The 14,443-nt window shown below is 39.6% G+C and overlaps 1 protein-coding gene across 1 annotated transcript in view; it reads right to left on the reverse strand.

The window, feature by feature from the left end:
* Positions 1 to 772: 772 nt before the first annotated feature.
* The window catches only part of LOC112965780 (rho guanine nucleotide exchange factor 26-like), a 14,717-nt gene continuing 1,046 nt past the window's right edge, over positions 773 to 14,443 (reverse strand). Inside the window, exons 2-6 of the mRNA XM_026065137.1 lie at positions 13,641 to 14,439; positions 12,073 to 12,109; positions 9,900 to 10,045; positions 5,213 to 5,269; positions 773 to 937 (exon numbers count right to left, since the gene is read on the reverse strand). Of these exons, the coding sequence (XP_025920922.1) occupies positions 773 to 937; positions 5,213 to 5,269; positions 9,900 to 10,045; positions 12,073 to 12,109; positions 13,641 to 14,439 (1,204 nt within the window). The remainder of the gene's footprint in view (positions 938 to 5,212; positions 5,270 to 9,899; positions 10,046 to 12,072; positions 12,110 to 13,640; positions 14,440 to 14,443) is intronic.

Genomic DNA, 14,443 nt, shown 5'->3' on the forward strand with positions numbered 1-14,443 from the left:
TGTTCAATCCTCAGGAACGCATAAACCATCCAGCAAAGATATACTGCATCACTTTCTTGATCATGGATCCTAACAAATTACAGACAGCCTAGAGTAGTTTCAGTGATTGGTCTGAATGTTACTGAAGTTTAAACATGTTCCGAGGAGCCATTATGCCAGTTTGGGAGCAGCTCAGAAAAACTTTAGATCTCTGACTTTCTCGAGCAAAGCCAGCTTTGGAGGTTCAACGCATGACCATCTCCAGTTTTCTACTGCATTTCTCTGCAGGAGTTTCTAACTTTGCAAAGCTGACAGAAAAAGCTTGTGCCTCTGCTTCAGTTCTGTACCCACTGCAGCAGCAAATTGCTGCTCCCATCACATGGCAACATGAGAGAAAAACAACAACAGCAGCAGGTTATTTCTCCTTCCAGCTAATTCTGACCATCAGTTCTACTGGGTTCCAAGTTACCTTAGCTGTTTGCATTACATTCAGCGAATGTTTAGCACTGCATAGCACATGTATTTTAGGGCTCTCAAAGCACAAAGAGTCAAATCCCATTCTAACTAAAATCACAGCCCATGAAAAACTATGACTGTGGACATGAACAAGGGCAAAATTTGACTTCTCATTCTTAAGCTGTCGGACCTAGCCTTTGGCTTGGTTTGGTGGTACTAGTGAAGACCCTGCTTTGTTTATTACATTTCATTACTTGTTTAAAGGATATTTTGACTACTACCAATCACCCTCAGGTATAATTTCAAGGAAACAGAAAAAGGTTTTGTATTTCTACACTTACTTTTTGCTTGCTTCATGAACATCTGTAATATTGGAGAAAAGGTGGTGGCTCTCTGTTTTGGTCATTGTGAGGCTCAGTTCTTTGGAATTTTTAAACATCCGGATCAGAATCTCCAGGCTCAGCAAATAAGAATGTTCAGAAGATATTACTTCAAAAATAGCCTGCAAAGGAGGGGAAAAAAAAAGACTTACTATTGATTAGCCTTTTTTTTTTTTTTTTTTTTTAAAGAAAGAGGTGGAAGAGGAGCTCAAAGTATTGCTGTGACTATTATTACACTGCTTGCTCTTACAAATACATGATTTAATACTGGTAAAAGCTATATTAAGACTTTTTAATGCAACTGCAAACAGAGTTTGAAGACAAAAAGCTTAACACTAACTGTGATCATTCCCATTCATACACAAAGTTGTTGAAGAAATACTGACCAGACCACAGAAATGGGCAGAAGTTTCAAACCAGCTGTACTGCTGTTCACCAGCTAGTATGTCCTTCTGGTCTTTTTAAAACAGAAGCTGTTAAGTTATTTGCTGGAGAACATTCCTGGGTAGCAGAACTCTGATTACCTAAGCGTCTGTGGAAAAACAAAACCCTCTGCAGAATTCAGGTTTTAGTCACGTATTAGCACTGGCACACCGGTTACTTTTAAAGCACTAAACTCTAGATTGCCAAGTTAGGAGCAGGCACACGAGAAGCTGAGATCTCTGCAGCAGGGGAGGAAGCCTGTGAAAGAGAGGCAGAGCAGACGGGAGGGAGCGGCAGCCCCCGTCCCCTTCACTGATTAGCGACCAGACACGGACGACCACGACAGAAAGGCAGACCTCCGCTACAGACCCACAACTTCCCACACAAGCAACTTTGTGTTTTATCCTTCTCGTCACCCCTACCACTTCCAGCACGCAGTCACCGTAACTTCCATCGGCTGGCTGACATACAAAGCAAACTTTCAGCCAACTGCTGGGCTTTGAAATGCACAGATTTGTTCCATCAGATCTTTTCATCTCTGACATAGAAATCTATCCAGCTTCTAGACATCTTTTACCTCTCTAGACTTTTTTTTTGCTGTTAGTCTACTAGAGTTCTTACATGTATATACAGCTTGGAAAAAACATGAAATAATCCTCATGAAACCTTTTTTTCATAGTATCATATGGCTTCACTGAGTCACACTTGTCATAAGAACTACTTTCTAAGCATTATGAACACAGAGTAATACCATCAGCAGAGCTAATATAACTTTGTTCTCAATATCACTAATGTTAATACTTGTATATAATAATATCATGTTATTTGCAATTAACTTCTCCAAACATCCTCAAACCAAAGGAGAAATACGTATTTTAAATGCGACAGTGCAGATATGGTATTTAGAAAGGCTAATTCCTATGACTCTACGAACAACAGAGAGTGAGAGAGAGGGTTTGCAGACGACAGACCACAGGAGGAGTTCACTTAGATGCTCTGATATATTCCCTAGAGAAACCCTGCTCTTCTGCCACCACGATTAAAGTCAAAAGAAACTATAGGCAGGTTGAAGGCATCTAAACTAAACACTCCCAACTGTCAGCTGGGACACACCATGCTGGGGGCGGGGGGGGGAGAGAAAGGGAAATTTCCTGTGAACATTTATTTATAAGAATTCAAGTCTAGTGAATTCTGCTATTTTCACTAAGGTAAGCTTTTGATCAAAAGCAAGAGGTCCAGTTTATTTTTCTAGGACATCTTGAGTCTCAGTGTTCCCAGATTGTGCTTCAAAAATTATTCTTGTCCTGAAAAAATCTTCTTCAAAGAACTGAGATTTCAATAATAGAAATAACAGGATTGGGATTTCTTAAAAAAAAAAAAAACTGCTCTAACTGAAGCCTTTAAAGGTTTATGCAGTGCGAAAAATTTTTATTAACTCTACAGAAAGTTTACTATGCCACCATACATACAGGAAAAGGAAGTATAATTTATGTTAAGTTCCACAGTAGTTTGTCCATCTTATTACCTAGCTAAAAGTTGATAGGATCTGAACAGAGACACAGCAGCAGCTAAGTAACCGCTATAATACACTATATGTTATTCATAACACTGCATACTTCTGTGCAAGAAAATACGCAAAGGTGATGCTTAAAACCATGTTAAATTGCCTGTCTGCCAAATTCCTTAGCCAGAAAGCTAGAGAATATATACGTATGCTAGCCAGCCTCCAACAGCAAATCTACCTACTCACTTGGCTAACAAGGGGCAGAAAGGTATCTAAAAAGGGCATTTTGGCCTTTGCTCACCAATTACATTTCCAATTTTCAGCCTCACTGCACTTCTCAGCTGCACTCACAGCAAAAGCATTTGCTAAAGGCTGCTGCAGAGTGCCAGGACTAATTGGTTCCTATCCAGACATTTTTCAACACAGGAGGAATATACAAACTTTATTATTAGTATTTTGAAGCAGGGTTTTTTTATGCTCTTACTGAGGGCCCTCATGGACTTCTTCCAGTTTGATGACAGCAAGACTACCTTAGTATAGTCAGAAAGAAATGGGGCAAATAAAGACACTGTGCTTCTAATGTTTTCTGTGAGGAATGAAAATGCATACTGAGCATAGGATGAGAGAGAATCATCTCCTCAAACACATTCAAAGAATAAAAAAATAGGATGAATCAACAATCATCTTGGCTTTAACACACAGTGGTTACCCTACATTAACAGGCTGCGGGGGTATTTACCAGCTGACACCCAAAATCATATTACGGCTCCTTTGCATTGTATCAACATGAAGAGCTGTTTGAATCCTGGTGGACAGCGAGTACTCTACAGAACAGTTAGGAGGCCGGATGCATACATTTCTGTACGGCAATGCAGAGGTACATACATACAAGGTCAAAGTTTCCAGTTTGCAGGAAAGTTGAAGACCCACTGAAAAGCATTTCAGTTCAAATTAGTCTATTTATAAGATGCATTTTCCTTAGGCAACAGATGCACAGAGATCCAACTCACTAATAAGTTACTGAAGATGGGATGCATAAGAATGCTTGAAACTTTGACATTTGATCAAGGCATAAACCAAACACAAATATATTTTTCTGCAGTGATGATATATCATGATGACAAAACTAATCTGATAAATAAGCTCTAAAATGTTACATAAATCACACACAAGAAATGAAGCTAAAGCACCACTTGATAGCACAACTACATCTTAAGAATATTTCCTTAGGCTCCTTTTGAAAGGATGGACCTCTTTAACACTCAGGCTTGAAAACTTTTTGGTAACATTAAAGACAACGTTTGAAATGCATCTGAAGAACTTGTTCTCTTCGAAGGGACGTAAATATGACTTCAGGAAACACTGACTAAAGGCTCCTAAAGGATACAAGAGGACTGAAATAAATGTCTTGTGTCTAAAAGCTTCCCAAGAGGAAGAGGCAAAAAAAGGCAGTACACCTGACCTCAACTGCTGCACACCTCTCCCCAAAAGAGCAAAACAGATAACAAAGGAGATACAGGATTCTAAAGCAAAACAAATGTCTAAATCCTGCGTATGCAACACAAGATGTGTCTGTATTTCATGTCTGAACACAACAGCAGTAGGTCACACAGCTAAATTAGTATTTGAGGCTCGCTATACACGTGTTCCTGAAATTCACGGAAAACTCCAGGGAGTTCTAATTTGGTTAGGTTCACTGAGGTGTTTCTGGAAGTGAAAGGAAGATTTTGGAGGAAATTAACATTGCAGGCAACTCTACAGTGCTGCTGTTCCAAAATCCTTTCTCTCCATTGAAGGACATACCTCAACAGCTGAAGGTATGTAACAGTTGGCTAGGTCAGGCCCCTTTTCAGCACCTCTCATTCACTCTGATATAGCCCCTGTAAGTAAGGAAAAAGGGGAAAAGCAGGTAAAGAGGACAAAAGGAGCAAAGAGGAGGAGGAAAGAGAGAAAGCGAGAGACAGACAGATGGAGTATCCGCCAGATACGTAGTGCTCACGTAGTCAGGACTGTTCACAGGATTAGTTACAACTGAGAAGCACTGCAAGAAGCTGTTCTTTGTTCCTTACTGCCTTTACGAATTTATGTGCCACCTCCTCTCCTCTGTGAATGCAGGGCTGCTTTTACATCTGCCCAAATTCAGCACACAACAGCTTTGGGTCTGGCTGCCTGCTACTGCTGAGTAGCCATCAGCCAGGCTACACTTGCTGGAATGAGCATATCTAGGAGCTACTTCTCCAGCAAGACCTGCAGGATGTTGGCAGGAGACCCAAAGCAGAGATATACACACAACAGCAATAGACAAGTTTTGTTTCCTTATTCTCCACGGGGAGAGAGGTTATTTCCCTCTAGGACAGGGAGCAATGCACTGAAGTTGTCTCCTTATGAGCAAACATACAAAATATTAAGTTAGGCCTGCAGCTTATCCCTAAATAACCAAAAGAAACAATGTATAACTTTAAATGAGTACCTCCTGTCTCTTTCTTTCTTCCAAGCTGATAGTTTCTGATAATCCATTTTTCTTCACCTAAAAAAAAAAAAAAAAAAAAAAAAAAAAATTAATTTTTAACACTTTTTGTAGGAAAACAGGATTAAAAAAAACAAAACAAAACATTGTACTAATAAATATTAATTCAAGTATCATACTAAGAATTCAGCTAAAGAATCTGGCCACTTCATAAAGACAGCAATGAACTAGCAGAAATAAAAAATAATAATAACTTGATAATGTCAAATTTTGGACTTATCCAAAGAACAAAATAACATACAAAATAACATAGGACATACACAGAACTACTACAGCAAAAGCATTCACAGTTGAATCATCGTCACCTGCACAACCTCAATGGATACTACACACACTCACCAAAGCATGAGCATCATTTTCTCCTTTTAATTTAGATTTCTTGATTTACACATATACAACATCACTTGGTTCATTTTCTGAGTTGGCCTGAAACATTTTAGCAAACTCATTTGTAAAATAAACACATCTAAAGGCCTTTTCAGACAGGTAACTTGCTGGTCAAAAATTATTCTGGAGGATCGCTGTCTTTATCCTAAATAAACTCTGCAAAGTCCTGAGTAAATACTCCTGTATTTCTAATATTCTCGGCCTTATGATGTCGTCTCTTCTCCCTCCGCACCCTAAACACAAGTCGGCCAAGATAGGTTTGCCCCTGCTCTCCGTACCCAACCACGATGAACTCCAGCCTGACCCACATCATTCCACAGCTCCGAGCCCCATGCTAAGCTACCGAACTCCACACCAAAGACCTCTTAAGTTTACTCTTTCCCAGCGTGAATTGCATGCGTTGGGTCATTTAACAGAACATCAAAACAAAACAAAAGCAGAAGGCCACGTGCCAAGGGAGGGACTGGCTTTATATACTTCCTGCAGGACTCCTAAGCCCAGGGCCTCAGATCAGGAGGATCACCCGCATATGGCTTGCTACACTGGGCCTGGGAAGGAGGCCACCGCACAGCACTACGAACACGAGGGACACCCTTCCATCTGTGGAGCAGCGTGCCGCAGGACCCGAGTTTATGAGACCTAGTCCCTGATAGGAGACCTAACAGGTGCACTTCCATTCTCCCATTTCTCCTTCAGGTCTCCTTCAATAGCTCCTAAGGTACTATCACAGCACCAGCTTTTTCTTCTTCTTCCACTTGTTCCCTGGAATTTTGCAGGATACTTTATTTTATTCCTGCATACTAGTTACCACAAACCTGGACAGGAGGCTCAGTAGTAAATATTAAGCACAATATTAAGTAGTGCTGCACTTCTGCTGCACAACATCACGTAGTTCGTGCACGCTACTTTGTATTACATGCTTACAAAGAGACAATACATATTCAGATATGTTAAAGCAATTGATCTTTTGAACACAAACTGCAGATTCCTATGCCTCTACAAGGATACAAGCAAGAAGTAATTAGATGCCTTTCTATTAAACTGAAGTAAGTACATTTTCAATTAACAACCTGAAAGCTTTAAAGCACTCCCTAGGAAGCACAATGTCACTTTTTTCTGGATGCCAGTGAGGACTTGTCTAAAAATATGCTGATACAGGAAATACCTATGAATGTATCCAAGAGATTTCAATGCTTCCTGTTAATACAGCAACCGTAAGTTTCCAGTGAGGTCAATGTGGCAACTGCTACATTAATGTTCCAAAAACCTAGTTGTGTTTCCTGACCACTATTTTGTCACATATGGTATGTGCACACAAAGGTGCAAATATCAATTCTTCTCATAAGCATATGGCTTAACCTTATATTCTAAACTGATTAATGGTAAAACTTACAAAAAGAAAGGGGCCCAAATATAATGACTATTTTTGATGTACTGAGTAAAGGAAAATTCAATTCCTATTCTTAAGGTGTCCAAAAATGTTTTATCTGCAGAATCTAAAAATCACATTTGTGATACTATGCAAACAACAAAACATAACACATAACATAAGCTAAGAACATAACAAGAAAGAACACATAAGAGAGACAAGGCTAAATCTACTAATTTTGTCTCATTGTCATACTGGACTTTTTTTTCCAGCAACCCAGCAGCTCAGTTATAATTGATTCTGCATGTGCGTGTGTGTGTGCGTGCAAGTATATCGAAAATTAACAGTGAAAATGGCAAACCCGTGGCAAAACACTTGGAAATGAAACAACCATCTAACCAAGCATACGCAGTAATGTATACTGTTATTATACATAACAACTGAATACTGCATTTGTTGGAAAGTAAACACATTTAATATGCATATTTTTTATACTATCAGTGTATATATCTGCTGAGAATTGCTCAAAAAATATTGGAAGATGTTTTTGGAATATATTGTGGAAATACTGGCCATTCCCCCAAATTAAAGTTTTACATTAACACATGAAGGTTGAAAGGAACAGAGACAGTCAATAAGCTAACTCTTAAACTGATCACCTGCTCAGCCACTGCCAGCTGTCTAACAGGGAACCAAAGAGGAGGGCTGTTTGAGAGGGGAATTTGAAAGGAACTGGATTTAAACACCATACTATTACAGAGTCTTAAAATGCTCTTTGAAAAGCTCAATCTTACTTTCACGTAGGTGTGCGCACTGCAGGAACACAGAAACACAGTTGTCTTTTTTTCTTTTATTATCAAGAAAGACTTGACATTAATATATGAATGTTTCTCTTTCTTTATTCCTTTCAGATAGAAAGTCTAGTCAGAAGTAAATCAGCTGCCAAAGAAATGTCCTGCAGAGATGGTGGATTCATTCCTTTGTCTTTCCCCTCCATTTCCTAGCACATTCACTGCTAACAAATACCATATACATATTGTTCTCCTTCTTTCCTAACGTGTTGAAACTTAATATTTGGACGTTTCACAATTGACCTCCTGTGACAATTCCACATTCACTTTTCTAATACACAATGCCAACATGTAGTTCTTCTAGAAAATTGTGAACACAGACACTATGAGGTTCACAGACTCCCACGTTGTTTCCACAGTTCACTGTCTCACCCCATATACTTCCCCCTTCCAACCTTGTAAAACAAGTAAAGACACTGAACAAGTGTGCCATGCTCTAGAACAAGTTTGGTTTATAAGCATGAAATCTCAGTGGTTCTCTTAGTGGGATCTTCTTCACAGTATTTTGGTCTTAATACAAATTAGCAGTTAAATGTTCAAGAGTCCAAGTATTTTGGAAGAGGCAATACTCAGTAATAGCAATTTCAAAAACATTAGTTTACCTAGAAGAGAGCAGAAAACCATCTGACTTCACTGGAAACAAACTTTTGCAAAATTAAGCAAAATTTGTTGAAAGAGAATTTGAAGCCAGCCTTTTCAAAGTCATATTGTTTTGGCTTTATCTTAAACCACTCAATATAGAAAGTCAGTTTTTATAAACTGACTTACCAGACTACTGAAAAGCTACTCAAGGCAGCTAGTCATAGCACAAGGAAGAGTACTTCAATTCGTTGTAATTGCTGAAGCCAAGAGGTATTCATGTTTCAATACCCTGAACTGCAAGATAATCAACACCTATAAGACAGCTCAAATCAACTTTGAGTTGGCTTGCAGCAATTTATATCAGTTCAGCAGAAACTTGTTCATAACTAACTGAAGCTCTTCTTTAAGGGAACTCACTCTTTTAGTAAATTCATTCCCCCCTTATTTTTAAATAAGTAAATTTGTGTCTTGAACAAAAACAGGAGTCTAAAAATGAACTTTGTCAATTGTACTGCTTCATACGTAAAACAAAAATCAATACATGATCAAGATTTCCACGTTCTTGTGAAAGGAAAAATAAAATTTAGGAAAACAGCAAACAGAAAAGAAGGACTAGACACTATTCAAGGTTTGGTCCTGTGAGGATTTAAGCCTGCTTTTTCAGGCAATCTGAAACTCCCTCACTCAGAACAGCCACATGCTGCAATCGGCATTAGCATAAGTCCTTCTCTTCTAAGGACCTGCGCTGGTATGGCCAGCAAACACCCCACGTAGGCAAGGCCTGAGCAGTCATCTCGGGGGACTGTGGAAAATACAAAGTCAGGCTCTTGAACAGAAACAAAAGATGCTTGTTTGATTTTTTCAGCATAGACTTAAAAAAAGATAAGAAACATATCTTAATGCGTAAGCATATAGGCATCTTTTGAAACTTAAAGACTACCAGAAATATAAGTTCTTGTGCATTTCCAAGTTTTATTTATACTACATATAAACTTTTTTTTCCTTGGTAATTTCAAAGCACATCCTCTATCTGTTCTGTTGTGTGGCCACAACACCTACCTACAAACACTTCTGCCAACAAAAGAAAAAGGGAGGTGTCAGGGTGGGAACAAGGAACCCAGGGGCACGGGTTCTGGCAGGAGCATCTGTCTATACCTGTTAAAAATGACCGAGAAAGCATGATTTCAGGTTTCTTTAGGCTGTTGGGCTTACCTTACATAAAACCTAAACAAAACCTAAACCGAGCTCTCAGGAATTGGATTAGTAACATTTGAGCAGTAGCAAATTTGATGGTAACAGAATACTCAGAAATAAGAAGTATTTTGGAAGGGAAAAGATGACAAACTTCAGCTGAAAACTTCAGTAGCAAGTAAACAAGCTTGCTTCAATACATTCCTAGATATTCTGTTTTTGTCTAGTGATGCAATGATTAAATACTCACAATGGACAGCTGACTCCAGGTTGATCTCAAGGGCTTATAGTGAACGACAATCTTTTCATCTGATTTCTGCTCTCGAGGCTCAGACTCTTCATCAGAATCTATATCCAGAGCCTTTTCTTTATAGTTCTGATATAATACAGCGTTTTCTAGAAAACAATAGTATGTCATTAATTGCCAGAAAGTTAGCTTATTTGCTTTCATAAAAATTATAAGTAACATTTAAACAATGAAATAAAGCAAAATGTCAGTGTGCTGTTCACAAACTCCAAAAGACAAAGACAGTATCTTATTTAGGATGGACAATGGCAGAGTACAGTAACAATGGATCACTGTACCACTACTAGAAAAGATCCCGCTGACTGAATTAAAAAACAGATGTGTTCTTTGTCAAGAAAAAAAAAAAGAAAATTTTTTCTTCCTTGGTTTGTTGTACAATGTTTCATAATTAGCCAGCAATTTAAAAACAGAACAAGTGTGTCAGTAGAACACTGTCACTAATCCAGAAGTCTAGCTATTTTAATATAGAAGACCATTATAAATCCGCTACCCATGCCAATTTCTATTCTCAGTTTTAAATATTGTCTTCACACTTCTCTAAGAGAAGGAAATAAACCAAATTCCAGAAATTTTGAAGTCAAAACTATTCCAAATAGAAACCACAAAGCACAATAAACCTTTAACTCCTTGTTTGAATAAGCATGAGGCTTATCAACCTCAAAACTAAACACATTTGTTATCTGTTCAGTACTACCACTATTAATTCACCAATATCAATGCAAAGAAACACAGGTGTGGAGCATATCGTTTCCACTTTTCAACCTCCTTGATCACCTGTTTTTCCCAAGCACATGAAAAAGGACAGAGAAAATTAAGACCAGAGTAACCCATTGAGAGATTAAACTGCTATGCAAGAAAGCTCTACAAGGTACTTCAGAGATGGGCCACATTTTGGACAATATCCGACTTCCCCCCTACAGGAGAAAGGGGGAAGTAAAAGATTTGGCTACTCTATGCACAGTTAGAGCTTTAAGTTTTTATACCAATCTGGGCAGATCTGTTTTACCTGCTCTGACTACACAGCCCCAGTAGAATATTGTACAAGGTTTGACCTTTTATAGAAGTATCGTATATGCATTTGTTTTTTGGAATGCGTCTAGAGAATTTACGTATTTAAAAAGACAGGAAATTGTATATAGTAATGGAATTCTGAAAAGTATTACAAAGAAAGTTATTATTCAGGTTTGGTCCAAGATAAAAGGGAACAACTGGAAGAGAGTCTAGAAGATATAATTAGGAGAGAATGTGAGAAAAGATGGAAAAAAAGATAGTGGGACATGCAAATAGGACACTGTGGGAAGTTTTGAAAATAGAGACAAGTGGAAAAGAAGATAACATAGCAGCTTAGATGACCTTAACGGGGCATGAAGCAGGGAAAAGCCAAGAGAGCAACAGTTACTATAATGAAGCTATTACCACACATCCACAGACCCACAGCCAGGAAGGAATTTTTTTGTTGCTGAAATACTTGGGAAAAGCAGCAAGCTTGGCAAAGCTCAATACTAATGACTAACATGAAAGAACAGATGCATGGGCAGTGTTTTTCTGACACTCGCACTTGAAGTCTAGGTAGCAAGAAAAGAAAAGGATTACTAAGTTAAGGAGTTCACCCCAGCTACCTTTATTCTTGCCTTAGGATGAACAGAAGAGGGAAATAGCCGCATTAACCTTGCATCAGGTGCCTGAATTGTTATTCTCTGAGTTTAAGTGGTGACCCCAAGCCCGTAAACTGATCCACAAAAGCTAAGTCTTATACCTGGGAAGAGTCACAGGGAATAGGCATGAAGCTGTCCCAACTCAGAAGAGCCTTATTCATGTAATTCTATAGAACTATTAGAGTTGAGATAGCATATCAATCAGTTGATGTTCTAAGATTAACAGAAGTTTAAGTTGAGAAGAAACCCTTCAAACAAAACCACACTTGTAACCTGCCATTCTATATTATTTAAAATATTGCCAAAAGTGTCTATTGCCAAAACTGTAGTTCAATACTTTAGTCAGCTTACTGAAAACCAAGTACTCTGTCCCAGTATTAAAGAACTGTAAAAAATGATCTTGAAGTTCATTTCTCTTGTGATTTCAGCATATCATCAAGTCTGTACAGAAAAGGTCTTACCTTCCCCGTCAAACGTCCCTTGTCTCAGCGTTTTCTTCTAATAATTTTAACAGGAAAGAGACACAAACATTAAAAGAAGAAGCAAAATAACCAACAGTAACAACAGCTTTTATATTATCTGATACTAAGGCACTGAATTAACAAATCCTAATCTATAAACTTCTGATGTTGGAAAAATATTCATGACAACAACTGTTTCATCAAATAAAGTGAAAAGTTACTCTAGATTTTTCTTCTCTCACATATTGTTTATTCACATTTGCCCCAAATGTTTCATTTTTGCTATGCTTTTCAAAGCATTACACATACGAGCTTTACAAGAGTTCAGTGAACTTGCAACCCATTTCACTGGCTCTGGCCTTTCCCACAAGTATACAACGCACACATCTAAGTGACTGTCTCTTCCCTCAAACTCTGCAAAGAACAACCACATTAAGTAATCCGTAAACTAAGTTTTTGAGACCAAAACAAAACCTTTGAAATAAAACAGATGTTTTATTGCAACAAGTTGTATGATCTAAGAAGTTGATATAAAAATGCTACTAGTCAAAAGAGTTTTGCATGTAAAGATAGGACAACACCATGTTGTCCTATTTTAAGCACAAGTTCTCACTGCTTTTGATAAAGAAAGCCTACTACCAAAAAAAAACCCGGACAAACAAACCCCTTACTCAGAAGTAGTTCACAGTTCCATCTATTGCTATTTTGTCACTTGTGCCATTTTTGCAAGAATTTCCATGCCCGTAATTTTTAATTTGGCTGAAAACTGTCATGAAGCTGATAATTATCTTAATGGCTACAGTTCTAGTCCTTTAGCTGAAGTACTTTATTACACAGTTCTGAAACACTGCAGAAATCTATCAATAAACTAAAATGAGAATTGAAGAATAAAAAATAAATATAAGATTGCAACAACATGATATAGTCAAGCAAAATAATATTTTAGTAGGTCTTTATAATTTAATGCATTAACATTCAATATAAATCCACTGCTCCTGCAAGATTACAACCAAGAATTAAAAGCAGGCATTCTACTTCTACTTGCAAGCATTAAAAAGAGCTACAAGAATATACTTTAAATGGCCTCTTTCAATTTAAAAATCCTACTCCAATTTTTAAAAAATACTTTTAAAGTAACGGCCCACATAAAGGAGTAAGGGGGAAGTTTATTTTTCTGCGAGTCTATTACAGCAGGCAGCTGATTTGTCTCCTTTTTTTCTTGTTTACTAGTTTCTGGGAAACAAGTTTTAAAAGATCAATTTGCCTGTGAAACGAAACCTGGATGGGCTGGGGAATGCAGCAGGAAATGTAAGCATGCATGAGGCTGCCATTAACATGACTGAGCTGACTAGATTTGGAGAGAATTGTCTCCCTGAAGTCTCTGCCACTCCACTTGGAAAGCAGCCCTTTCAAGGGATCTGTGAGATTCATCAGTAACTAAGAAAGGTTTCTGGTAGCAAAAAGCAAACTGAAAAAATACAAATTTATGGAAACGTGGAGATTGCAAATCACAGCAGCATACAGTGTGTAACTTTCAAATCAACATATGTCTCATCAGCATAACTTACCTTCATCCTCCCCAAGCTAGAAAACTTCTCTTTATCTTCAACAACCGCTTTAAGTATTGGCTGAGACATTCTGTTTTTCTTCTTAAAATCAGAAGAAGCGTCAAAGTCAACGCCGCTCACCACAGCTCTGCGGTACGAAGTGGACCTCAGACCGCGCCGCAGCGTCCCCGGGCTGTCCAGGTCCCCTTCTGCCTCCTCCTCAGCATCAGCTACCAAAGGCACGCCGACGCTTTCCACCATGCTGCGCGCCTTGAGAGCCCTCTTGCTCGCCTCCGCATTCTGACCGCCGCTTTTGCTTGTCACTCTTATTTCGGAGGCCAGACTCTTCGGGATGATCTGCTGCTTGCCCACTTTGAGCGCCGCGGGGCTGTTGGTGCTCAGGACTACGGGCTGCGTCTCCGCCGGCTGGCCCTGGGCAGCGGGCGGTCTCGGAAGGGTTAAGCGCTGCTCCGGCGAGATCGCCTGGGAAACCGGCGGCGGCCCCGCGGGCGCCTGCTCTGTCCTTTTGGGAAGGCGGGCGGGCTGCGGCTGCGGCGGCGCCGCCGGGCTGTCGCGCGGGGAAGGTGCGCTCGCAGCGGGGCAGCGCGGAGCGCTAGGTGTCGAAACAGCCTGCTCCCGTTGCGGCCCAGGCGCCGCCCGGCTGCACAGCCTCAGCGGCTGGAGGCGCTCGTCTCCCGGCGGGGTGACCGCCCCGTTAGCCGCAAGGCTCGCACAGCTGTCCGAAAGCAGCGCGGGCGCGGGCGAGGCCTGTCCGCGAGGCGCAGCGCTGCGCGCCGGGGACCGCGCTCTGCCGCCGGGGCTCG

The sequence above is a fragment of the Apteryx rowi genome, unplaced genomic scaffold, assembly GCF_003343035.1.
Source record: "Apteryx rowi isolate R43461 unplaced genomic scaffold, aptRow1 scaffold_224, whole genome shotgun sequence".
NCBI lineage: Eukaryota > Metazoa > Chordata > Aves > Apterygiformes > Apterygidae > Apteryx > Apteryx rowi.